Here is a 27,657-nt window from a genome sequence, read left to right as displayed (position 1 = left end):
AACCAACAGACAGTTATTACTTGAATCCCATTGATTGGTTGGAACGGCAAATCTATCATCCCCTCTTTGATTCTGCAGCTGGTGACTACTTTGAAGGAACAGTGGAGCAACATATGAACTCTCTACTACTTGTACATTGGAGAAGGGTGTTATAATCGAATTAAGACTAACATTAAAGCCAAAGGCAGGGTACTTGATCAAGGCATATGTTATCGCATATTCCACATTCGTGATACACACGGTTTCGTTAAGAATCAGGTTGCAAGTTGAATGCGGATTCGTCCAACAAGAGTAATTTGTAGCATTGGTCATTGGTCATTATTCCAACCACGATGTTCAGAGGGCAGTCATAATATACGTATGTTGGCCTATATTGTCCCTATATCTCGTTTGGACAACATGTCTAACGCAAATCATTGGTTGGCGGAAATAAATGCGTTGCATTTGGGTAGTTGTTGGTTTTAGGAACATCAGCCACTAAGGCCATATTTCTCAGTGTATAATGTCTGTAAATTGCGTGTGTTTTGAGATCGATTTTCCGTTTGATGGACGAATAACCAAAGTTTCCGGGAGAAAAAACCATGCTACCCTCTCTTGAGACTGACTAACTCAGCCACGTTGTGTAAAAGGTCCATAAAAATTCCTTCTGTCATCGACAGGAGTTGAACCCAGGTCTTTTCAACCCGATATGGGGAGGACGGTGATCCAACCAACTGTGCTACCTACGAGGGCACATATGATTAGCAGTAATCTCAAAATATCATACTAATTGGGTGGAACCGCACTCAAGGCAGAAGAGAACGAAAATAACCAAGGTCTAATTTTACAATCCGACATGAAGTCTCTGAGCAGTACAGACTAGCACATGGGGTTCTGTCATTGTATACAGGAACTTTGCTAGTAAGGACAAGGAGTAATAATCCCGTTGATTAAGGAAATAATTAGGCTGCTTCTTGAGTTCTGCATACAAGTCTGGGAGCCTCATTTAAGGACAGATGTCAATCTCTTTGCTGGGTACAGAGTTGTTGTTGTTGTAGTAGGGTTTTAGGAGCATCAGCGACGAAGACCATATTACTCCATGTATAGTGTCTGTAAATTGCGTGTGTTCTGTGGTCGATTTTCTGTTTGCTAGACGAAAAACCAAAGTTTCTGGGAGGAAAAACCCCGCTACCTTGCCTGAGACGACTAACTGCGCCACGTTGTGAAAAAGGCCCATAAAAGTTCCTCACCTCATCATCGGAACTCAAACTCAGGTCTTTTCCACTCAGTGTGGGGAGGACGGCGATTCTACCATCTGTGCTACCTGCGAGGGCCTACAAAGAAGAGCAATCAGATAAGTGAGAGAAGAAAAAGGTGCTCTTACCAAGAAAGGCTTCAGTTCTGACAACTGCAGCGGCCGAAAACTAGAACCTGCTAGAAGTCCCGATTGAAGTGTTTAAGGCAATGGATTGAATAAACCAAATGCCAATGGCATCCTTAATAGAATAGAATAGAATCTTTAAATTATCTTTTCTGTCACACAAGGGGGCTTACTATTGTGGAAGTGTATAAGTTGAATAAAATTTAAAGGAGTGGGAAAATTATTAGAAGGAATGGAGTAATGAATAAATGAAGGGACAAAAAATTTGTTATTATTTTATTATTTTTTATGGCTGATACTGTACAAGCCCTTGCACAATTTTATCGATTCCAACGCTAGGGAAAACTCTAATGACAGTAGAAAAAGCTACGAAATTGCGATGGTGATTAATATCGAGGTTTCTTTCTCAGCACACTGAACATTCGATTCCGACAAGTAAAGCCAAACAGTGGTCACTGTTGACGAAGTTATAGATGAAGGACCTGGTCACATCTTCTTCGTAAACTTTTTTGGTCCCTGGAGTCATTTGACACGTGTACGGACTATATCCTTGGCTACTCCAAGATCTTATACTTAATGATTGATAATTCTGGAGAATAATCTTTAAAAGAACAGAGCCTCCGTAGCCGAGTGACCAAGCTCGAGAGTACAGAATGACACGCATTTGAGTGACCTTGGTTCTGGCTACTAAATGCCATGACGTTATTGTGTAAGTGTATAGTTTGAACTGTTTATTCTCCGGGGAGAACCAGAGAATAAACAGAAATAAAATCTTTAATTTATTTTAATTTAATTATAGGTAATAAGGGGCATTTTTATCATTACAGCAAGATCTATGATTCTGTTAAAATTTGTTTTTCCACAGATCTTTAATGAGCTTTCAAGTAGGATTCAGGATGACTCGTAAAAACGTACATTAAAGAAGCTGATGTCATGGTTCCTAGGGCAAGGTCGCGAATGTTGGAGCAGATGTCATAACATCACCCCAGAGGACAATGAACAGGGAGGAGCAACAAGAAATGAAGTGTGATTCACGACTGACGCAAGCCAGTATAAGCAAGACCTCCTCCATGTACTCCCATTATTGTCAGAAGAGACATATCAACATCCTCCATTAACATCCTGTTTCTGTAGTATCCGAAGCTCACCCTGCTCTATGGGTTGAGGCGACAGCGCACTCGTTCTCTTAAATATCGATATCGTGTTCCGACTGTACACTTAATCACTCGCAAAAGGTAATGACGAGAAAAACACCCCCTGTTTTTTTAGGTGTTCTCTTGGTCCAACCTCCCTTGTGCTTAATGTAACTCTTCACTTACGAAACCCGCCAAGGTTCTTCTGGTCATATCGCATCGGCGACTGTCTGTGATTAACCACTCGATGACGAAGAAGTAGGTCTCCTTTGAACCACCCTCCGCCATATAATCTTTTCGGTGTCAGACACGCATGCGTTGGGTGATTACGCGCGTGGCGGATAATGAAGGCGAAAAGAAATCGCTGGAAGGGATTGAGGGTATTCAGCTGAACACGAAACAGAACTTTTTAAGTAAAAAAGACAGCAATCAAATTGTCTCTCTGGTAACGGCGCGTGAACAATGAACAGGTGACTGAAATTAAATGAAAAAAAAAAAAAAAAAAGCCAGCGTGACTGAAGAAAAAGAACTTAGATGAATCGTTGAATATATACGATTTTACGTCTTGCTGCACGTGGAACAAGTCACGTGTTTTGATAAATGAACTGTTGAAGCGTGACCATATTTCAACCAGGGCCTAGATCAGCAGAACAAGACTTGTCTTCGCAACGAGTAGCCTTAATATTGCACTACTTTTAAACAGATGGTCTCGTCTGAAGATGAATTGGCTTAAACTTCTGCAATCATCATCTAATTTAGGATATTTGTAAGCTGGAATAATTTATTGTGGCAGTCTCTTCTGAACGCTCCTGGACCTCTTGAGTGACTCTGTTCGGTCATAGTTTAATGATATTTAGATTATTTAACCCTTTTAAAGGGTTAAGTAAACTTCAATCCTGGACTTCGGTAAATGAATCTTTTTTGGACTTTGAAGTCCACTGCATGCTCTGACGCTTCCTCTTTGTGTCGTACTGAAACCCCAACACTCATATCCAGTGACAATACAGTCAAGGAAATTAGGAGTGTCTCGACAAGTCTGAATGAATTCTTCGCTTGATGACACTCTTCGTTGCTTCTGCTCCCCCGTGAGGCTGTGCTGCACAAATTTTGCACAGTCCTTCCTTTTCCCTGAATTTTCATGCAGAATTTGACGACTCGTCTCTTTATTCATATTCGAATCACCAACCATCATTCTGAGAGTCAAACGACGATCTCTTCCCGAATTTCCCAAATTTGCAACAGCACCAGTCCGGGAACTTTATTGTCACATTTCATATTTTGAAATTAAATGTTTCCATCGAACAGATCCAGAAATGACAGTTCCTTTGTAGAATGCCACCTTCATCTATATATGGCTACTGTCGACCATTGGGGTAAAATGGAGGAAGCGGTTCATTGTCGGATCAGAAACATTGCTATTGTGGAGTTTAGTCCTTCATTGTGACGGGAGGATGAAACCCACCTCCATCTCCTGTTGAGTGTCACCGAGGAGCTTGTTAGTAAAAGTTCTGCGATTCTGGAAAGCTGCAACGTTAATGCCCTTTGTTTATACCGGTGAAATTTCTACTGAAGTTATTTTCGTCCTTTCTGTTCTTTGTTTTCAGTCGTTGCGAGTAGACATTGGTTATAATCACCGTCCTCCCAACACTGGGTGGAAAAGGCGCTGGTACGAATCCTGAATCGCAGACTAATTGGAAACTGTCAGGTAATCCTTCCCCCCATGTGCGTCTGTTCCGAGGTGCATTGGCCCCGAGTTCGTGTTTATAGATGGTAACGCCACACCCCATCGCATTGCAGCTGTTGATATGCTTTTGGAAAGTGAGGACATTGTTCGTATGGATTGGCCTGCCCGTTTCATTGATCTAAATCCCATCGAACACATATGGGACGTTCTGGGGAGACGCCTAGAGGCAAGTCCACACCCACCAGAAAATGTTCACCAGCTGAAGATGGCGCTGACAGAGGAATGGACGATGTTACCGCAAGAACTTATCAACAACATTGTTTTCAGTATTGACAGGCGATGCAAAGTCTGCATCGACATTGGGGGTGGCCATATTTCCTACTGAGGACCACCTCTTCCCTTTGTTCCATCTTTGGCAGGGATGCATCTGTATCATAGCAGCCAGTGCTATGTTGCCATTTTTGAATAAAGTCCCTCTGTACCGTTTTGTTTCCGTTGTTATTTCGGTGTTGTTTCCTTCATCATTTCTGTACCTCTCGAGGTTCCTTTGGTATGCTTTTCCCATATCCAGGCTACTCCTATGAGAAACTACAGACGAAAACCTGAATGGTCCTTAAATTTTGAACAACAGTGTAGTAGAAAATGGAAGGAGACATTTTCAAGATCATTTCACGTCCACGCCCAAAAAATTTATTGCGAAATCTAATCTTCCTTCAGCTATCTGTTGAATATGAATATATATAAAGATAAGTTTATCAGATTTTAACCATTTAAAATAAAACTAGTGGCTAGAGCCCTCAAAGATATCATCGCCGTAAGAGGAAAAGAAAGAGGACGGATCCCCTAATTTTTCATAACGCAAAATGATGTACTCTTGGATAATTAATAATTAAAACTCGTGTTAACTAAAATCTGGTGTAGAATTTAACACACATTTTTGGATTATAACTTTCGATTTCAAATAAAATATCAAATTTTTCCTTTATGCAATATATTTTGCGTAATAATTCTTAATGTTTAACTTAATTCTATTCAGCTGATGTATTAAGAAAGTTATTTGTTTTTAGCGACGTCTTCCACCATTATAAAACAAACCCAATTAAATGAAGGACAGTGGAGATCTCTGGGAACAGATTGGAGTATTGCATTATACTTAAGTTCACCGTTAAGCTTGGTTGTCATTATAAATTCTTGTCTTCTTGGATTATTAGAGGACTCTTGTTACGAGATTTGACGTTCGTTGCCAAAGAAGGAATCATTCGTGCGTAATATAAAATATCTCATCGCTGAACACGGTTGGTTAAAGTTGCAGGTTAACGGATCCTTCCTTAGAAATATACTGCTCGACAAAATTAACAGAACGTGGAGAAAACATGGTGCAGTTCTGTTCTCTGATGGTCCCGCTTTTAGCCTAAAAGCAGATTCTAGACATCATCTCATCTGGAGACAACGAGGAATGCGGTACCATCTTTCAACATCAAAAGGACGCTTAGTGGAGGCAGTGTTCTCGTGTGGGGCGGATAATGATCAATGGCCACATCGCTCTGCATGTTTTTGATAGAGGTACCGTAACTGCACAAATGTACTGAGAACATATCCTCGAATCCCATGTGTGACTTTTCAGGGGTTCGGTTGGCCCAGGTTTTCTTTTCATGCACGACAACGCCATTGCACATAGAGCTCAAGTGGGGGAAGAATACCTTGAAATTGAAGATATCCGATGACTCTCATGGTCAACACGACCACCAAACTCAAATTCGATCGAACATTTGTGGGATGCCCTTGAGCGTTCCATTGTACAATGATAGCCAGCTCCTCAGTCACTTGGTGAGCTAAGGCCTGCAGTGGTGGAAGAATGGAATTTGTTGCCACAGAATCTTATAGACGCCCTTAAACAGAGCATGGTTCATCGCTGTCAGGCCTGTTTAGCCGTTGGAGGAGATCATACGCCGTACTGATCTCACGTGACCATATTCTCAAGCATCTTGTATCGACTTCTGTGACCTTTTTGGTAATTCTTACACAACCTCTTTAAATGTCTCTTATACTTGTCCGATGTTTGTCGCTGTCTCCTCATTTCATTGTTATTCTATGGTACACCACCATACCAAATTTTGCCCGCTTTATCGAAAGCTGCACGAGTTACACCACTTTTTCTACATGTTCTGTTAATTTTGTCGAGCAGTGTACATAAATGTTATGTATTTGCATGACTAATGGAGTTCTATTAATTTTTACAGCTGATATATTTGCACAGTTTATGCATATGAATTTAATAGTAATATGATTAATTATTAAGTCATAAACCAATTGTACACACGAAACAATCTAGATTTAAATTTACCTCGATTTAAATAAATCTTTTTGTAAGGTTCCACACAAAAGTAGTTATGTAAAGTGGAGCAAATTGATTGGGGTCAAGGGCTAGTGCAAAATGTTTGCCCATTTATGTCTACTCTCTGCTTTCTATCTTAAAAGATAGGAGACAGAGTCGTTATACAGGTACACACTTCAGGGTGGACAACTATAGGGATCAGTGTTAGGGCCACTCCTGTTTCTCATCTTTCTTAATGACATCGATGAGGTATTCTTGGGGAAGTTGCCAAAGTTTGCTGAATTTTGCCTGAAGTTTTCATGAAATTTAATATGCAGGTGCTAGGTGGGTACATGGTATGTGCCCAACGATAATCACTCCTCCTCACAACGGGTCGAAAGGCCCGGGTTCGAATTATGTTAGTGATGCAGGATTTTGTGCGATATATTTAAAGAAAAGCGTCTATTCTAGGATATAACTTAACAGATTATAGCGACATCAACCGTTCGATATGAGAGCAGTATTGAATTTTCTACAGTCCCAGACAATCGTGAGAATCTTTAATTCCTGTCTCCATTACCAAGATTAACTTGAAGAGCGGTTACATGACAACGAAGGTCCATCATGTAAATCTTCGTGTCCTTCACAAGCCACGGATTAGATATTGTTTACCAGTTCCATCAACCATAAGACCACCTGCCTTGAGACCGCCTTCAAGTTCATTTAGCTGATTACGAGTTTTACAATTGATGGTGTCTTGGGTCGGGTCGATACATGATTATGACATTGGACTGTCACTCTAAACATAATATCAGCGTGATGAAAGGAATGTTCTAATTAATGGAATAATCTTCGACTGACCTTACTGAGACTTCAGGTGAGTATCTGAATTTGGAACACTTCCAAAAGACATTAAACGAAAAAGAAACAATATATTATTTAAGGGAAGACAAAAGCAACCGGTCGTTATTTCAAAAAGACCTTCAGATTTTTTTTTCAAGGTTATCGGGAGCCCTTCCCCATGCATCCCAAGAAGGAAAAAATACGAAAAGTGAAGCGTGTCTAATGTATTCGACCTTGGCAAACGGATGCTGTTCCAGAGAAGCAGACATCATCTTTCAATAGATGTTGACAAAGAGCTCCAATACAAATAAGGAAACAGTCCTTGAAAGAAATAAGGAATTTCCCAATATGTCTGGGAAATTACAACAACAAGTGTAACCTGGTGACCCCAAACTGGAACAAAGATTGTTCTCTCAAGGTTTCCAGACATGAACAATCATGCCCAAGACAAAGATGGAGTTGTAAATTGCAATCGTAAACCATGTCTCAAACTTTCTGTAGTGCTTCATACCGGTGATTGATGTTCCATATGGAACACCAATGGAACATCAATCACCGGACATTTCATTATATAATTTTTATCTTCGATATACACTGTCCAGTCAAAATATTATGACCACCCCATTCTTTCAGCAATCGACAATTGCTCCCTGCCTGGTGGCATACGTATCGTGGTGAGACCGATAAATGTGATACTGCAGATCCGTGGAATGAGGTCCATAGGAAGTACTTGATCGAAACGGGCAAGGGACGTCATTCGACGGACTTCGAAAAAGGGATGATTGTAGGGTACCGGTTAAAGGGTGGCAGAATTACTGAAAGTGCGTACCTTGTGGGCTGTTCTCAGAGTGCAGTAGTCAAGGTGTTCCTAGAGTGGGTGAACGGATAAAGGACAGAGCAGCAGTGTTTGGCAAATAACTGGTGCTAACCCATCATTGATGGTCATGGTGAAAGTAGGCTGTCCCCCTCCCTCTTGTGAGATTCGATATGAGGAAGCACACTGGGTGCAATAGTCGCGAGTTGGAATCCTGTCGATGGGCTTTTTTTTTTCACTCGGTAGCTGAGTTGTTGGTCCCAGGCGTAGATGGCAAGGTTTCTCTCCCGTAAACTCCGGATTTTTGGCCAGAAAAAGAGACAAATCAACCAGAGAACACACGCAGTTTATGGACATAATACACATAGGCATGTGTATATGTTTTATACATAAGTTCGTTCTTGGGTGGCCCTAATATGAGAGTTTGACCATACATTTTAACCAGGGGACGACCAGCGGTGTTTCTAAACTACGAATCCAACGAATCCTCCTCGGTATGGGCCACTGGAGTCAAGGTACCCATGCTTATGGCCACCCATCACCAACGGCGCCTAAAATTTGCATCTTGGTGGTGTCATTGGACACTCACGACTTGGAAAAGTTGCCTTTTCCGATGAATTACTTTTCCTGCTATGCCATACAGACGGTAGATGGAGAGTACGAAAACAAACTATTTCTTTTGGACCATGGCATCGGAATCACTCCGATATTCTGGTCCCAAAGAAACAGGCACATGGCAGCAGTGTTTTGGTATGGGGGACGTAGTCCTGGAAATCTCTTAGGCCTCTCATACCCGTATACCGCACTCTGAATGGTAAAAAATATCAACTAATTGTGGCTAATGAGGTATTCCCTTTCCTTGTTACCTTGGCAGCCGAATCTGCTCGATATGAATCCCATAAAACATCTCCGGGATTTCCCCTTCTATCAACAAATCCGTCGTTTGGATCCTTACCATGGCCTATGGCAGATCTACTCAGATCCTGGCGATATGATACACCATACCTCCCGTAACGTTCACAGGTCTTATAGAGTCCATGCGTAGCCGTCTGTCAGCGGTACTGCTGGAAAGAGGAGGGCAACCCCCACTATTAGGTAGGTAGTCATAATATTTTTACTGGACAGTGTAGACATTTACAGCTGAGTATGACTTCTTGATCTATAGGTTGTATGGATAGTTTGGTACTCGATGGTATGAAAAGAAGTAGATAACATTTCACTGGACGGTGTTTCTAATTTTTGTAAATGAGAGAAATATAAAATTTTATGAAAATCAATCTACAAGGAGTTGAGTTATTACATGCGGACGGACACGTCTAAAAATGTCTTAAATGATTTCATCAGAATTTAATTTTTCTTTTGAATGATTTTACTTCCTTTACAAAGTTATTCTGAAGCCACTTTGAAGAAGTTCGGAATTATATTATTAACTCATTAAGGAAAACTTTCCACTTTATATAAATAAAATATATACATTAAAAAAAGTTATTTAATGTACTCGGTGGGCGCCTCAGTACCGGTTCTATTGATCAGATTTTAACGAAATATGGGAACGCTCAACAAATTGTTCTGAAAGAATGAAATATACAATTTAGTGAAAATCCATCTATCGGGAGTTGGCTCCTTACATGCGGACGGACAGATGGATGGATAGAGAAATGATAATTGTCGCATTTCTATTGGTCCGATTTTAATGAAATTCGGGTTGGCTAGATAAAACTTTTTAGGGGGTACAAATATAAAATAAACTTAAATCAATTACCAGCAGAGTTGGTATCAAACTGTAGTATTCCATTAACGACCTTAATCATCAAAACAAAAGGTCATCGCAAGATAAACTTCTACAAACTCCAAGTACTGTACTCGTATCCTTGAATCTTCATATTCACAGTTTTAAACATTGTGGATTCGTACATTGTAATTTTATGCATTGTAATTTTCGCCCACGATCGTGCCCCTGAGTGAAAGAAAAAAGCACAGCGTACGAATTCTTTGCAAAACACGTTTCATTTGCACGTTCATTATCAAGATTTGTAACTTTGGCGTGAAAGGAAGACAAAGCGAGTAGCAAATAAATGGCGCCTCAGTACCGGTTCTGAAATGGCACCTTAGCACCACTTGTTCACGATATCTCACTACTCTTCATAAAGTCCCGTGATGGTGCTATTCGTACCAAATTCTTCTTTCTATTAAAAATGTCGCCATCTGTTTAAGGGACAGATAAGGGGCGTGGTGCACGCACCTCCTTCGACTGTGTGGTGATGATCCGAGTAATTTTGCTCCTCGGTGACTCGCACGTTTTGTTTTTCAATTTAAGTGTGGTTTAATTAGACTGCGAAGAGATGCTTCTTGACTGTTTTAACAGTTTCTGAAGGAGGCCCTCCAGCGCGAGTTCACGACTTGATAGACACCCTCTCCTATTAGGTTTTTTAAAGTCTCCTTTCCAGCTAGCAGCACGTGAATAGTGGGAGTACTTGGAAGTGGAATAAAAGTGTTTTGTGTGCGTGTGGAGGCAACAAATGGCAGCCAAAAGGCGAAATGGAAGTGGCTAACCACATCCTGTGAGGAACATTCTGCGACCGAAACGTCCTTGGGGATGAGAAATTCAATATCTTTATCCATAGCTCGTGATCCTTCTACAACTCTCTCCCGCTCTAGCTGCTTCTTTCTATTCTTCTACCTACCGCTTTCTTTATATTCTTCTACACTTCTTTCTTTCTATTCTTATTCTTCTTTCTATTACTCTCGTCGTTTCATCTGTTGCTTCTTCCTTTCTATTCTTCTCTCTCTCTTCTTTTCCATTCAATAGCTCTTTTTATATTTCTGTTCGTATCTCTCTAATTAGCCCATTCTTTCTATTCATCTCTCTCTCTCTCATTCTATTTCTATTCTTTTCTCTCTCTTATTATCTCTATTTCTGTTCTCCTCCCCTCTCTCTTCGCTCAATAGTTCTTTCCATCTTTCTGTTAGTCTCTCTATCTCTCTCTTTCCCAAAATAGTTCTTTCTCTCTAGTCTGTTCTTTTCTGTCTCTCATTATTTCTATTTTTATTCTTCTTTCTCTCTCTCAGCAGCTCTATTTATATAATTTCTCTCTCATTAGTTCTTTATCCATAGCTCGTGATCGATTATTCTTTCTTTCTGTCTCTTTCCGTTCTTTTCTTTCTCTCATTATCTCTATTTTTATTCGCTCTCTTTCATTAGCTCTATTTATATTCTTCTCTCTCTCTCTCTCTCTCTCTCTCTCTCTCTCTCTCTCTCTCTCAGTAGCTGTAGCTCCATATTCTTCTTTCGCTCTCATTGGCTCTATATTATTTCTCACTCTGTCTTTTTTGTCTCTCTTATTAGCTCTTTCTATTTCTCTTTGTGTTAGTCTTTCTCTCTCTTTAATTAGCTCTTTCTATTTTTCTCCTAGTTTCTCTCTCCTCAATTAACTCTTTCTATTCTTCTTTCTCTCTCTTTCTAATCAGCCCTTTCTATTCTTTTTTCTCTCTCTCTCTTTCTCATTATCTCTTTTTTCTTTCTATCGTTCTCTCCCTCTTTCATTACCTCCTTCCTCTCTAATTGCCCCTTTCTTTCTCTCTCTATTTCATTATCTTTTTCTTTCGTTAACTCTTTCTTTCTCTTTCATTAATTCTTTCTGTTATTCTTCTCTCTCTCATTAGCTCTTTCTTTCTATTATTTTCCTCCCTCTCACCCTCTCTCTCTCTTCCCATTAGCCCTTTATGGTGTTCTCTCATTAGTGTTTCGTTCTATTTTCTCTCTTCCTCACATTTTCCCTTTTCTATTCTTCTTTCTCTCTTTGGTGCCCGACTGTCGCTTGCCCATATCTCTTCGTAAACAAAGTTGTCCTTTCTTTTTTTTCTTTCTTTTTTTTTAATGCGTTGACACGCGTGTCGTTTCTAAACAAAGGCCGATTAAATATAATTTCGACTTTATCTCTTTGCGCACTTCCAGTTCATTATGTAGATGGTGCGTTAAAGGCGCTTGCATTTTTACTTTTTTTCTTTCTTTTAAGCGTCCAAACATCTGCTTGTCCGGATTGCATCACGCGAGAAAATCGTGATGAACCCCACACATAAAGTTTAGCGCAAAACAGAAACTTGTGCGCATGCGTTAGCTAAATTTTCTTTTCGCGATCACCTGCTCTTTGCGGTTACAGAATCCAGGATTGTATAATCTTGGAAGGAATTATTAATTACGAGTTATCTTAGTACTAAGACAGGCGCACACCAGGCGCACGAGCAGGGGTTAAAAGGGCGTCCAAATAGGCTAAGGCTCTTGGACAAAAAGAAAATGTTCTGAATACGACACAGACGATTAGAATGATTTACAGCAAGGTAAAGACAGAGAGAAAGAAAAAAATAAAAATAACTTCATAGATATAAATAGACACCGAGGAAGACGAACAGAGTTAGTCAGATCACGTGGTTTAATTCGAAAATTTTAGTTTTCATCGAACGAAACATTAAAACAGACCATAGAATTCACACAATTTACAGATACATTGTACTGACACCTCATGGCTTTAGTTTCCTCAGCGAAAATTCTAAACAAACAAACAAACAAACAAACGTATAGCTCGCAAACAAAAAAAACTTAAAAATTCCTTCACTCACATATTGCCACTAGAGGTTGCATTTATAAATCATCCCACACCACGGCCCTGACTGACTGGTTTATTTTCTTCTTCTTGGGAAAAGGTCCCTTATGAGAACTCTTCCCAAGAACAAAGAGAAAGATGAGGCAGAGAGAGAAAGACAGAACGATAAAAAAAATGAGTGTGAGAAAGACAGAATGAGAAAGCAAGCCAGAATCACAGAACCAATGTGAGAGAGAATGAAAAAGAGAGACGGAATGAGATAGCGAAAGAAACGCAATGAGAGAGAGAGAGAGAGAGAGAGAGAGAGAGAGAGAGAGAGAGAGAGAGAGAGAGAGAGAAGAAAAAAGGGAGAATGGAAGAGAAAATAAGAGAGAAAGTGGAAGAGAAAGGAAGAGAGAGAATGAGAGAGAAAGATAATGAGAGAATGGGAAGAAAACAGAGTGAGCGAGAGAATAAGAGATAGCAGAAGACAGAAAGGGAAACAAACAGAAACAGAGAAAGAAAAAGACAGAAAGGGAAACAAACAGAAACAGAGAAAGAAAAAGACAGAAAGAAACAGAATGAGAGAGAGGGAGACAGACGAGAGAGATAATAAGAGAGAAAGAGAGAATGAAGGAGTATGTCAGTGGAACCTCCTTTCTGGTGATTTAAAATACACTGCTCGACAAAATTAGCAGAACAAAATGTTTTTCATGAATATTTTGTGAACAGTGTCGAATATTTCATATAACAGGCATCTTGGCATGCAAATTCCAAGTATCCCATTATTCATGCATATAAAAACAAGGGTTGCGACCACAATACCCATTTTTTGGCTTGCTCAGTGGAACAGCCACATCTCCAATGCTCAGGATGGCAAGTCATCCTCGTTTAGATGATTCTTTGAGATGGTGGGCCGTTGGGCGACTTGAAGCCGGCCAGTCGCTGGCGGAGGTCGCACGTTGGCTTAATGGGACACGCAGTGTCTCAGCACTGTGGAAACGGTTTCAGAAGAGAGGAACCATTACCAGAAGAGCTGGCCAAGGTCGGTCGAGGGCTACGTCAACCAGAACAGACCGCTATCTGGCTCAAACAACAAGGCGGAACCCTAGGATGGTCTCTCATCAACTGACTCTTGAGGTTACTGTGCCACAGGTGAAAACATTTTCAACCGGACTGAGTTAAGAAGGCTCAATTCAAGTGGACTCTACGCAAGGAAGCCAGTGGTTTGTATTCCATTAAACCCAAACCACCGCAGAGCTCGTTGAAACTAGTGCCATGAACATGTGACATGGAGCCCTGACAAACAGTATATTTAAGCATTAATAGTATAAGACTCAAAGTCTATTGGTTCCTTGTAAGATGCTTTGCCAGTTCAAGTACTCCCTTCCTTCCAAAACTCTCCTTGTGCTGTGAAGTCCAGACAAATGACGAATGATGGTTGACTTGCCTTGAAAGGTCAATAAATTGCGTCTGTTTTAACTACTATTATGTATGTACAGTTGTGTATTCACAGTACCACTTCAAACTAGCGGGGAACGCCTAACTAGAATGTGCAATTACATAACTCAATGACAGTTGAACTGTACTGTCGTAGGGTTTTTAAAGTAATAGAGGACATCTTTTTTGTTCTTTTTGCTGATGTACACATTGGAATGATTTCGAATATTATAGTGGTCAGGCTATAAACAACAGGGATCACTGATTCCTTCCACTGTTTAACCACGACGAGTTATTGATATTTTCTTTCTTAAATTCACTTCCTTAAAAATTTAGGGGACTTTGAAATTACTCAAAAATCTTGACACCGAATTCATTCACTTCCAAAGTATTTCAAAGTTATGCTTTCTGCTGGAATTTTCTTCTTCGTGGAAAGAGTTTCCGGTGACTGTTCTCGAGATTCATTATTGACAAAATAGAGGTCCAAAGAATAAAAGAAAAAGAGTGAGAAGAGAAGAGAAGAAAAAAGCGAAAAGGAGAGAGAAAGAATCCAAGTATAAAATCGCCTATTTGTATACCATATGGGTTCTGAAAGGTATTTTCACTTAAAGTTCCAAAAGTGCTAAATCCGCTTTGATGAACTCTGTCAGAAAAATTGTCCAGCCCAAATATATAGGTGTTTTATCTAACCTTTGGATATTGGGATTTAGATAATGGGGAAAATCAATATGAAGTATTGTTCCCTACTGGCAGTGATGTAAGCGTTTATACGTCTTGATATTGAGTCAAAAAGTTTTCCCGATATCCTCTTGAGGAATATCTTTTCATGCTTGGGGTTGCTGTTCCCCTTAAGCTGCTATGGCTGAAGTTTAGCTGTAAGTTCACAGACATGCTCAATGGAGACAAATCAAGAGAAAGAGCAGACTTAGGAAGTACGGATTCACATAATTCATATCGTATATCTCAAAGATGAATTAGCATTATTTTTAACTCTTCTGAGAGACATAAATATGACAACTTCAATATGCCAGGGAGTTATCCGGTCCTCGCACTCTGTCGTCTGTTCGGATTCAGCAGAACGTGGTATATTCTGATGCTGAGGATGTTTACTGGTGCTAGCATCAATGAATTGTCCTGGGACAATTCGTCCAACATGAACAGCAATTTCCCAAGTCTCCAGCCACCTGAAGTCTGACTGCCACACCATTCAAACTTTTTCTTCACGCGCTCCTTTTAAATGTGTTTGAGCATCTCAAAAGTCTTTTCGATAAACTGACTCACCAATATTCGATCTTCTTCTGCAACTAATAGTTGCATGCGTCATACTGACTACTCCAACGGCTCCTGGTTATTTTAGTTTTCCAATTACAGTCTTTATGAATTATATTCGGCTTCAGATTTGAGACAGCATGCCTACGAATAAGCATTCTTTGTAAGTGTATGGCTGTAGCTGTCTTGACCTTGAGACACCACCCCTCATTCCAATGAGAAAATATTCTTTAAAAGTCGCATCAGCGAGATGATTCTGTTCTAAATTTGTATACTTCGACATCCAGCGTGGCTGCAGACAACAGGGTTGTCTAAACGAGCTTCCGTTATACCCAACTCCCCCGTTTGAAATGGATCCTTTCAAGACTGTAGGATGATTAGCTCTTTCATCACATTACGCAATGGTAGGCAATAAAAATTCTCTCACAGGTTGAAGCATTTGATTTTTTTTCTTCTTTTTATTTGTGATAGTGGGACAAGATGTCTAGCAGATAAAAGACAAAATGATCCGAACTACAGGAAGTTGTTTTTTTTAAATGTCCAAAGTATAATATTAAACCTAATCATGAAGAGGGACCACTTTCCACTAAAAATAGGAAGTTTAAGATGAACAGAATATTTTGGGGGATAATTATTCCCCCATAAATTGGCAGCATTTTTTGTCTGTGAGCAGGTTGGCTGTGGGATGTCACCGACAGACTTCCGACGACCAGATGGGTGGAGCAAAGTTCCATTTTAACCCTTCCTGCCTAACGACGTTGACAATATAATTTCCATCAGCAGGCAGCACGTTTAAAAAGCTCGTGCACCCTTTTTTTTGTTTGTTTTTACAACACGCGTGTTTCACACCACGATAACCATTCTCGGAACCGATTATCTTCTTTAATTGTGCTCATCCTCGGATCGCTGTTTATAGTTTCTGCCGGAAAATTGGCGACGTAACCACCCACGCTTTCCGTTCGCATATCGATAAGATTAAGAAGACTAGTGTTCCGGGAAGAGAGTGCTTGGCACGAAAGAAGGAAGACAGGTGAGAATTCTAAGGACTTGTAAGTGGTTTCGAATTCGTGATAGAAAATGAAGGGTTGCTCAATGCACTCTTAAAAAACTGAAACTTTTAAACACGAGCTGTAACAGCTACCCATTGACCCAGTAAACAAATTAGTGGCATCGAGTATTAAATTACTTAAAATAATAATAATAAAATAAACAAATTAGAGAGTGCTGCAGTGATTTATGATTTGATAACGTCACAGATTTCGCATTACAGTTCAAAAGTGTCCATAAGTTAAGAAATAAATACAAGCTCATCGAATATCTCAAATTACGTCCACTTTTGGCCAATAATTATCTTATGTACACCATATTGTTAAAAGTAACCGGACATCCATGTCGTTAGGGAAAAATTAACCCATACCGCCATCACGTGTCACAGACAAGTATTAAACTAACGCGTTCAACGCTACAAGCAGATGAACGAAATACAGATGGATCGACGCGTTCAACTTTGCAACTTCGACAGGGAAGTCATCATGGGATGCCATATTAGCAATCACTGTTTGCCATTGTTTAAAACTGAACCTGTGGTCGATTTTCTGTTTGCTGGACGAAAACCCGAGTTTCCGGGAGAAAAATCCGGGGATACCCTCGCCTGAGACCAACTAACCCATCCACGTTGTGAAAAAGAGGCATATAAATTCCTCACGTCATCGACTGGACTCGAAATCAGGTCTTTTCCACTGCATGTGGGGTGGATGGCGATTCTGTCAACTGTGCTGCCAACGAGGGCGTGCTACTACTGACGGGTAAATTTCTGGTCAATCTCAGAAAAGTAAGAAAGAGATCGAATGATTCTCAGAAGAGTGGCATGTAAATTCCACAACTCCTCATCGATTACTGCCAACATAATACAAAGAAGGCGTTTTGTCTCTTTTCTTTTGTAAAACCCAAACATGAAATGTCTTAGGAGCTAGAGTACTTAGTTCCGTAAATGGGTTAATGAATGAGTGAATGAGAAGACAGAAGATACTTGCTGACATTAGACTTGCATTTCTGCAGATCGTACTTTTCGGAAAATACATGTGAAGGAAGGTTGTTTCAGGAAACGGAAGTTGAAATGGTAAATGCAGAAGAAAAGTTCTGGTTCTGCTGGTTTGGAGTTGGACAGCCTATCTGAGAAGCTTTGCAGTCCGCATCTTCTAAGCCATTTTTATAAGGACAGGGATAGTGCCACTCACCAGTCTGATTGCTCTTCTTTGAACCCTTTCAAGAAGCTCTACGCTTTCCTCAAGTGTCCTCCAGACCTGAACACAATATACCAAATGCGGTCTCACCATCGTCTTATACAAATGGATGATGACAACCTTTTCCCTAGTTGCAAGATACCATGTAACATAGACAAGATACTATATGCTTTCTTTGTCACCTGTTTATAATGCGTGGAAAATTACACGCTTGACTGAAATGTAATCCTTAAGTCTTTTTCGTTATGGACCACTTTTAACTGCACTAACTCTTGTAAATAACTCATGGATATCTTGGTTCCTCACTTAGAAGCATTAAATTTCAGTTGCCATTTTTCAGACCATTTGTGCAAACTATATAAGTCATTTTGAAGCGAAATAGTAAGGTTCTTTCGTTTACCATCTTTTCTACCATTAAATCATCAGCAAATTTTGACAACCCCTTTCTCTCCCTCATCAATATCATTAAAGATGAGAAACAGAAGTGGCTTCAGTTCCGATTCCTGTAGGACTCCACTTGTTACATTGTTCCACCCCTAAGAATATTTATGAATGCTCTTTCTCGCCTATCCTTTAGCCAAGCTTTCATCCAATGAAAAATCTTACCAGCAATCCCAATTTTGTTTCAGTTTTTATAACAGCCATTCATGGAGAATCGTATAATTTTGTTTTTACAGAAGTCAGGATAAGCTGCTTCTTGCATGCAACTGTTTTATGACTTCGCCATAATAAATTAACTAGATCGACAAGGAAAAACCTCTCCTACATGAACTTCTGCCTTGATCCATTAAGGATACCATTCCTATCAAGATGATCCTGTATGGTATCTTTAATCAGAGACTCCATGGTCTTTTCCACCACCGAAGACAAAGTAACTAGTCTATGGTAACCCATCACTTCTTTTTGATCCCCTTTGGGTACTGGAAAGACGTTAGCGATTTTTTATGCAAGGTAATCGTTCCCTTGATTTCATTAATATCGCTTGCCAAATTCTGTTTAAGCTCAAGCAGTAGTTTCAGCTTGAATTATTCGGCGTTGTTCCTAGAACAATTAATGGCATGGCATGCAGTACATTGGCATGTCAGACAATTCCGTTGTTCCTACATTGCGGCAATAATATCGGGAGGACCCTTTTATATTCAATCATGGCAAGCCATGTCATATTGTACAGGCTACCCTGTACCAACTGGGTAGCACAGTTGGTAGAATCGCAGTCCTCCCCCACACTTGGTCGAAAAGACCTGAATTCAAATTCTGACGATGACGTGAGGAATTTTTATTGACCTTTTTCACAATGTCGCTGAGTTAGTTGGTCTCAGGCGAGGGTAGCATGGTTTTTTTCTCTCCGAAACTCGGGTTTCTCGTCCAGCAAACAGAAAATCCAGCTCAGAACACATGCAATTTACAGATAATATACAAGGAGCAATACGGCCTCAGTCGCCGATGCGCCTAAAATCCTACTACAACAGCCTGTAGTGACTTGAACAGAAGACACTGGCTTGAAAATGCTTCATTGACGGTTGTTATAAAGTATGAATGGAACAAAATAGGTAAGCAGATGCAGTGTATATCTAAGGACGCAGGTAAACCTAAGCATCCTTGGGGCCTCGGAGCAACTGTGCCGGTAAATCCATTGGCCTTCGGCCCTCGCGGCTAGTAAACGGCATGATCTCTGTTGTGGCCGAGTTAGCTATTCTTAGGCAAGGACTGCAATTTTTTTTTTTTTTTGGGAACACAAACACCTCTTTGGATTTCATTGATCAAAATCAACATGGTTTCTGCCATGGAAAGTCTGTGATCACCAACTTGCTTCCTTCGAAGCTCTTGATAATCATCTTCAAGTTTATACAGGCATCTCTAAGGCATTTGATAAAGTCCCTCATAAAAAAACTAACTGAAAAGCTTACGTTTTATGATATCTGTGATCCATTCTTTCTTGGGTACGGAGCTATATTATGCAACGTTCCCTAAGTGTTATCATCAACCAAGTGAATCCGGACCCTTTATCCAGCGAATGGAGTACTTCAAGGTTCCTCCTTTGTCTTCTGCTTTTCATTGCTTTAATTAATCATCTTCCTTCCTTCATCAACACCTCAGACGTTCAAGTTGCCCTCTACGTTGACGACCTCAAATATCTATTTTGCCGTGAACGAGATAACTCATTCTCAGAAGCAAATGCGTCCTTAATAAATTCTCTCGGTGGCTGTCATTGAACACTTTGTCTATTGAAGTGTAATCTCTTTCTCATCCTTCCAATCTTCGCAACTAATAAATATGGAATATATTATTAACTCTGTGGCCATAGAAAGGTGTGACCGAGTGAATGACTTCATGGTACTCTTTATTTCTAGTTTTGTTAAATTTGATGCTCATGTCCTTAAAATCACTAGCAAAGCATTCAAAACATTGGGATTTATCAAAAGGAATGCCTAAAATATTTTGCAGCTGTTATTAACTTAAATTGAAACCTGCGGCAGAATTGCTGTCATACGCATGCAGTTGGTATGTTCCACGGCTCACAATTAAGGTCAAATCTTGAAGTTCTCATCTTCAGAGACTGTACAGTACCCGGTATGTGAGGAATCTGAAATAAAATGGAAACTCCAGAAGGTTTGGAAGTAAGATAAAAGCAACCTTTTCCAGCTCACATTGTTAACAGGACCATGAACATCATTACCAATCTTAATACGCCCCTAGCCAACATCCTGCCTGAAGGCCGCCATTACTGTGGAAGCCTGAGTGAGTATTTGGCCAAATTATCAGAAGATACCACATTGACGTAGCCTATGCAGGAATCGAAATTTACAAGCGATGGGGAAGAAAGTCAACCTTTCCGCGTTCATGATCCATTCATCAGGGTTTCCAATGTGTTAAAAATATCTAAAAGAACCCACCTTCCTGAATATTTTTACTGGAGATCCATTAGGAGACCTGAAGCAATCTGGCTATTCGAAAACAGATGCAGTAAAACGGCCCAGTGGTGATCATATTGTCCAGACTTTGAAGGTTTTAAAATATGTCATCCAAGAGTCGTTCTTGGATGACATATTGCTATCCTACAACACAGGCCTTTTCCACACAACGTGGAAGAACAGCGACCATAACTACAGTACTATTTTTGAGAGCATGGAAACGTTGAAGAAAACTGATTTTTATTAAAGAAATTAATAATATGTGGCCCCAGCTTGGCATAAATTGCAGCATCTATGCTTTGACAATTTTATTAATTATTATTTTAGGGTTACCCGTAATTAAATACATTAACCCGTATTTGTGTCTGTAAATTGCGTATGTTCTATGGTTGATTTGTCTGTTTTGCTGGACGAAAAAACCCCAGTTACTGGGGAGAAAAAAATTGCTATCTACGCCTGAGACCAACTAACTCAGCCACGGAGTGAAAAAAGCCCATTAAAGTTCCTCGCGTCATCGACGGGATTCGAACCCAGGCCCTTTCCACCCGGTGTGGGGAGGACGGTGATGATACCACTGTGCTACCCGCGCTGACAATTTGATGGAAGCATCCAACTGGTATTTTGCTCTATTTCTTCTTCCATGCAATCGCCGGAACAGAAATGAAAGTGGACAGTACTCGCCTAACCCCATTTCTTGCTTCCATTAGTCCAAACTTCATTTTATAGGAATGTAAATTTTATAGGAATTATAAAATTTTATAATTTTATGGAACGAAGCAAAATATTATCGTGCTGGAACATGAAAGTGTCCATTCCATAGAATTGGGAAGTGTAGATACCACAGAGTTATTCAAAATGTCACTATATATTGAAGATTTTCGACATTATAACCAGCAGTCCTGGTGTCTCAAGTAGAATTCTTCTGCAATATCTATACCGCAATGAAATATACCGCAAATTATACGCAATGAAACTGGCCTAGATAATATCAACAATCAGCATTTCAAGAAAGCTCAGATATATAGGGTGTCTCAAAAATACACGGCATAACTTCAGGAATGAGTTCCTCATATGTAGACAATAAAAATATTTTATATCAACATAGTTCCGGAAATGCTTGGTTTCCGAGTTTTGAAGGTCTGTCTATGACACTTAACTGTTCACATCACCTTATAGTAATTGTTCAAAATGTCCACCTTCTGCCTGAATACAGGCCTCACATCGACGTCTCATGGACTCGCGAAGACGATGCCAAATTCCTGGCATATTTCGTATTATCTCACAGCCTGCCACAATTCGATTGCGGAGAGTTTCCACATCAGCTACCGGAGTCGAATACACCAATGACTTTAAATGGCCCCACAAGAAGAAATCTAGTGGGTTTAACTCAGTGAGCATGGAGGCCAGGCTGTTGGTCCACCCCTCTACTCCAGGAGTCGTAGATCTTGGTCGTCCTCTGTCGGGAGCACGAGGTGTAAAGGTCCCATGTTCACAAAGGCAACGATGGATACCTTCATACGTTTTCCTGTCTGGACATCTTCGTTCTGGGAACCTTTCGTGGTACAATCGACGAGCCTCCAGAGCATTTCCGTCTGCCAAACCGTACATAAAGTGCATATACGCTTGTTCCTGATTTGAGTACATGGTCGGAATGGAAAACCACCAGATTCTGTCAGTACCTTGTGATGAAGGAAATCACCTGCGGGAGATAAGACATTCCGGTTAATAACTCGGGAATCAAGCATTTCCGGAACTATGTTGATATAAAATATTTTTATTGCCTACATATGAGGAACTCATTGCTGAAGTTATGCCGTGTATTTTTGAGACACCCTGTATACAGACACTTTAAGTTTCAGTCACCTCCATTCAATATACTACTTCACCCTACCATCCCATTCTGAAACAGATCCGATCTAGATTATATCAATATCAAACATTCAACCAGATGGTAACCTTCTGCTGGATCCCTGGTCATGTCAGCATCCTAGGTAGAGAATGTGTGGATCATGCTGTTAAACATCCTGACAGTGGATCATTCTGTCATCCGAAAGTGCCATACACTGATTATAAAGCCATTGTTTAAAACAATATGTAGGAATCAATGGTCACCAACTGTTTTTTTATTTATTAAAATGCATGAAATATTTTAAAATTATAGCAAAAATAGATTGGGCTTTTGATTTTGGGACTTCATTGTACATACTTTAAAGAAACACCTGAAAAGTCAGGAGCAGAAGCTGGCTTTCAATCTGCGAGTTTTGTCAGTGAAAATGCCGTAGAACTATCCAAGACGATTGGTACTAACAGTTGTATTCAAGTTATATTCTAGAGATTATGGATATGTAGATGCGGGTTCATGAAGAATCAAGAATCCTCCCCACACCGGGTGGAAAAGACTTAAGTCCTAGTCCCGTTGATGACGTAAGGAATTTTTAATGGGCCTTTTCACGACGTGGATGATTTATTCGGCCTCGGGCAATGGTAGCATGGTTTTTTCTCCCGGAAACTCGGGTTTTTCGTCCATCAAACAGAAAATCGACCATAGAACACACGCAATTTACAGACAATATACATAGAAAAATATGGTCTTAGTCGCTGATGCTACTAAAACCTTATTACAACAACAACAGCCAAGTTTAATTTTTCTTCCGGGCCGGATACATGTTTATTCGCCAATAATTTCTACCGACTGGTAAAAATGTTGCTTAGGACCGGTTAAGGACCTTCGGGCCATTGGTTGCACAAAGCTGTCTGAAGGAACTGGACAAGACCATTTTGGGAGAAAATTTCGGTGGCATGGTACGCAAATTCTTGCTCTCCACGTCTTGAGATGGCAGGACAGAATCCAGGTGAGTTAATTTATTGTTTTCTTTTAAGTAAACTTTAACTAGCAAACTAAGATGATTGGTACTGCAGCAGAAGCATTGAGATGTTATTTTAAGACTGCAGGCTATGAAATCTGCCTCTAGTGTAACATAGGTAAAGATTAACCAACCAAGAGAGAGAGAGAGAGAGAGAGAGAGAGAAAGAGAATGAGAATGATCGCGAATATCCATGGTTTTCTAGTGATTCAAATAATAATGTCTACCATTTAGCAATTTTCAAAATAAACCTGTAGTTGGTTTTCCTCTGATCTTTGATGGACTGCTTTTAACTGTATTAAGGGTGTTAAACAGAATATAAGAAGAAGCCTAATTTAAAATTGAATCTTTGTAAACAGATGTGCATAAATTTCTATTTTAAATTAGTGAACATGGCTGGAGATGCCAAAGTAAAAACCAAGTGTAGGAAAATAATTAGTTTAATTGCAAAGTTGTTAACCGCGAATATTACGAAGAGAAAACCACTTCATCCCTTAGGTTATTTTAACTATTACATCGTTTTCTCTTCTTGGAATGTTTATGTAACGAGGTCAGATTATTTCACCATAATTAGTTCACATAAAATCCCCTTATTGCTTATTTATAACCGGTTTTCGAAATTAATATTCATAATTTCCCTTTAAGACGTTTTACTATTTGTAAATGAAATTTTAGCAAAGTTAATTGAATCAGCAGACTGGCTTTATGGTTAATATAAACTGGAGAGAGAAAGAGAGCGATTTCATTTAAACTTTTTATGAAGCAAGGTTAGTCTTCTTGAGCAATCCCAAAAAGGTGGGAATTTCTCCTTGGATGAATAAACAACTACCTGAAAACAAAATATAGAATTAAATCAGAGATAAAGAACGCTGAGTAAGGGGTCTTGTTGTTCTGTTAGCGCGTGAATCAAGTTCGGACTTAGTCATCGAGTGTCATTATTGTTGCGTAGTATCGTGATACATTGTTGCGTAGGTGTGCGCGAGATTTCAAGGTAAATATTTGAATAAACAATTTGGTTAGGCTTAACTCAATACGAAGCTTCAACTTAACTCAATATGAAACTACAAATACAGCGAAAATTGAAATTAAGAGAAACGTACTGAAATAAGAACATTAAGAAACTAGAATTCACTCTGAAGAAGAAAACATTAATATTTGAACGACACTTACCTGCTGGTACGAGGATAGTTGGCCCTCCGTTATCTGTTTCTTCTTCATCTGAGCTCGCCGGGCTTTCTTCTGTACTTAGAAGGTTCCTTTCCAAATCTCCCAACAGCGTAAGGTCACTTTCTTGTGTCAAAGAAGCGCACGAGGTAGGAGTTCCGTTCTCGGTGCCTTCAGCGTTATTTGATTTAAGTTCGTTTTCCACGCTCGGCGTGGATATTAGCTGGGGCGTCGACGGAGAAGGGATATAACGTCCCCTGAACTCGGAGATGTCCAGCAACTCAGCAGGGGAGAGCTGTCCGTTGTGCCACTGAGACAGAACTGAAGTAGCGTAGTCGGGGGGTGACTCATCGTAAAGTTTTCTGTCGCAACGTGCCGAGTGCCGGCGAACACCGGCTCCAGGACAATCTTGATTGTTCGCCGCGATTTCCGCTGGTGACTCGCCGTAAGTAGTCGAGGAATTTGGGGTGCCGAGTGTGGGTGGGTTCGTTGGGAAATCGAGAAGTGCGTCACAGTTTGTAGCTGTTTTGCCGGGGATGTCATAGGATGTGGTTACAGTCAGCGAGCCGTAATTCGACTTCGGAGAGTCTCTCGCCGAGTCCACGAGCGACTGCGAACTCGTGCACGTGCCAAATTCGTGAATCTGTTCGAAGAATTCGAAGGTGCTCAGGTCCAGGCTGATGTTGGTCAGAGTGGAGGGGGACGAGGGCATAACGTGCGCATACGCGGCTGAAGGCGCGGAAGGGTAGTAAGGGGGCGAGTAGAGGGACCAACTTTCGTCTTCGGCCGTCGCATCGCCGCCGCTCTGCACCATCACTTTCTGGTCGTCGACGGCCGCCATGATAGAGTTACACCGGGAGAATCGCCATGTACGCAAATGTTAATAATTCATGGCTGCTCGCGCCAATAAAGCACCTCTATTAGCTGCAGGGACCGGGGGGAGGACGCATTCTGTTCGGCACACGTTGCCCGAGGGAAAAGGGCGAAACACTTCTCCACTATTGGCCTGATGCGCGAACTCTTTTGCCTACCAGAGACGGGCAAGCGGGGAGGGCGTCGATGCACCCCCGTGTCCCGCCCCGACGGGCTGCTGTAGATTCTCAGAAAGAGGCACCTCCGTTTCTGTATGGCCGCCAGGTCATATAATTAATACCTGTTCTGCTCTTCATCCCTTTCTTGTTGGCTCACACACCTGGAAAGAGAGAAGCCACCAGTACTGAGAAACACGTGAAAAAACTCCATTTTTCCAGAAATCAGATCTGCTTCAGTTTGCGCTGGAAACAAATAAATCGGTCTCGCACCGCATTGCTTGTGTACTTTGATGAGCACACTCGAAATGGAAAACACAAGGAGTAAAGAGAAAGAAGAAAGGGAAGGGAAGAAGAATAAATAAATTAAGTGTAGAGGGAAAATCATCTTTCTTTCCAAACAAGAGAAAAAAAACAAAAGAGACAGAAAGAAAAAAAAAAAGAGGGAGAAAAAATAAATCGTGGAGAAAGAGAAATCGTAAATGAGTAAAAGAGCAGATAAAGAGCAAGCTAAAACATATACGTAATACTGTATTAGTTTTATTAATAATTAATTATACACTGCCTGGCCAGTTTATTAGGCTCACGAGCTAACAGAATGGAGTTAGAAGTTGTTGAAAAGTGACACGAGCAACGTTGCACCATTCATGTAGCAAAACCATCCTCAGTTCTTTGAATGATGGGAAGACGATAACTGCAAACTCTCAATAAAACTGAACATCTGCGATGAAATGACTAACGCCTTGAAGTCCTCCTCTTGCTCTTCAACTCTCTTTTAAATAATTGATGCGGGAAACGCCTTGAAGTCCTCCTCTTTTTTTTCTTTTAAATAATTGATGCGGCGGATGGTTGCGTTGCTACCCGAAGGTGCTTCTCTCCATAGGGACATACATGCGAGGTTATCGGGTACACGGATTGACAACGATTGTCAGATATGCTCTGGAGCCAACAGTGCTCTCCAGCGGGCTCAGGAGACAAATGAGATACTACCATCAGACCTCCTCCAGCAGCCTATAGAGTCGGTGCACAACAGGATGGTTCCAGTACCTCGTTTGGCTTCCTCTAAATTTCTTCTATCTGTACTCGTCGTTTCTATCATCATCGGAACCATATCTCTTGGTTGGTGTCCAAATTGTGGCTTCCATGAAGTGCATTCTTTGTAAGGTTCCTCTCTACTATAGCACCTACTAAATGAGTACCAATAATCATATTTCTTTGGAAGTCTATGAGATCCTATCCATTATCCCCCATTGCCGATGAATTGGGCATCAGTCTGGTGACACGCACAGTGTGACCTATTCGATTTACATATTTTTGCATGGACTGTAGCATATAGTTCAAACCTCTGTGATCCTAATAAAGTAGCCAGCCAGTGTAATTTAAGATATGCGGACATTTGTAAGAAATAAACTTAAAAAATGAACGTACCATAGCGAACATGTTTGTTCACTGTGCTACGCCCCTTTACTCTTCACGTTATCTGCCCCTGCAGTCTGAGCATATATTAAATCTCTCTAATAGAATTATTAATGAATCCCTCTTAGATCATCTTATATAGTTACAACGTACCATATCAGTAAATAAATAAACATCACTTTGAATCATTTAACAAGCGCATTTTTTATGTTTACATCTCATCGTACCTTCTATCTATTCCTTTCAAAATTATTTTATATTTTGTGTTGGTTATGTGTGAATGTGAGTGGTTACAACTGTATGTTGCGTAACTTGAAAAATTGGAATAACCAACGGGTATAAACCCAACCATTCTTCCTTCTCGTGAGATCGGTTAACCACAATCTCGATTGAAGAGGTCTGCAATTCGAATCTAAGACTCTCCAAAAGATTCACAAGTACTTGCAAAGATAATCACACGTGAACAACAAAAAAAAAGCAGTTCCCTCCACCTCCAAGCTGCATATTGGAAGCGATTTTATCTCGATTATAATTTCTTGAGTTTTGTACCCAGAAGTTGCATCGCATGGTGCAATACTTATCACACGATGGAT

The 27,657-nt window shown here is 40.3% G+C and overlaps 1 protein-coding gene across 1 annotated transcript in view; it reads right to left on the bottom strand.

Moving 5' to 3' along the window:
* LOC150080067 (uncharacterized) overlaps positions 1–25,461 on the bottom strand; it is a 52,886-nt gene extending 27,425 nt beyond the window's left edge. Inside the window, exon 1 of the mRNA XM_090381650.1 lies at positions 24,627–25,461. Coding sequence (XP_090237776.1) covers positions 24,627–25,461 — 835 coding nt within the window. The remainder of the gene's footprint in view (positions 1–24,626) is intronic.
* Positions 25,462–27,657: the final 2,196 nt, after the last annotated feature.

Source organism: Mastigoproctus giganteus, chromosome 9, assembly GCF_048544385.1.
Source record: "Mastigoproctus giganteus isolate SK-2022 chromosome 9, ASM4854438v1, whole genome shotgun sequence".
Taxonomy (NCBI): domain Eukaryota; kingdom Metazoa; phylum Arthropoda; class Arachnida; order Uropygi; family Thelyphonidae; genus Mastigoproctus; species Mastigoproctus giganteus.
This window is presented reverse-complemented; position numbering and strand designations above follow the sequence as displayed.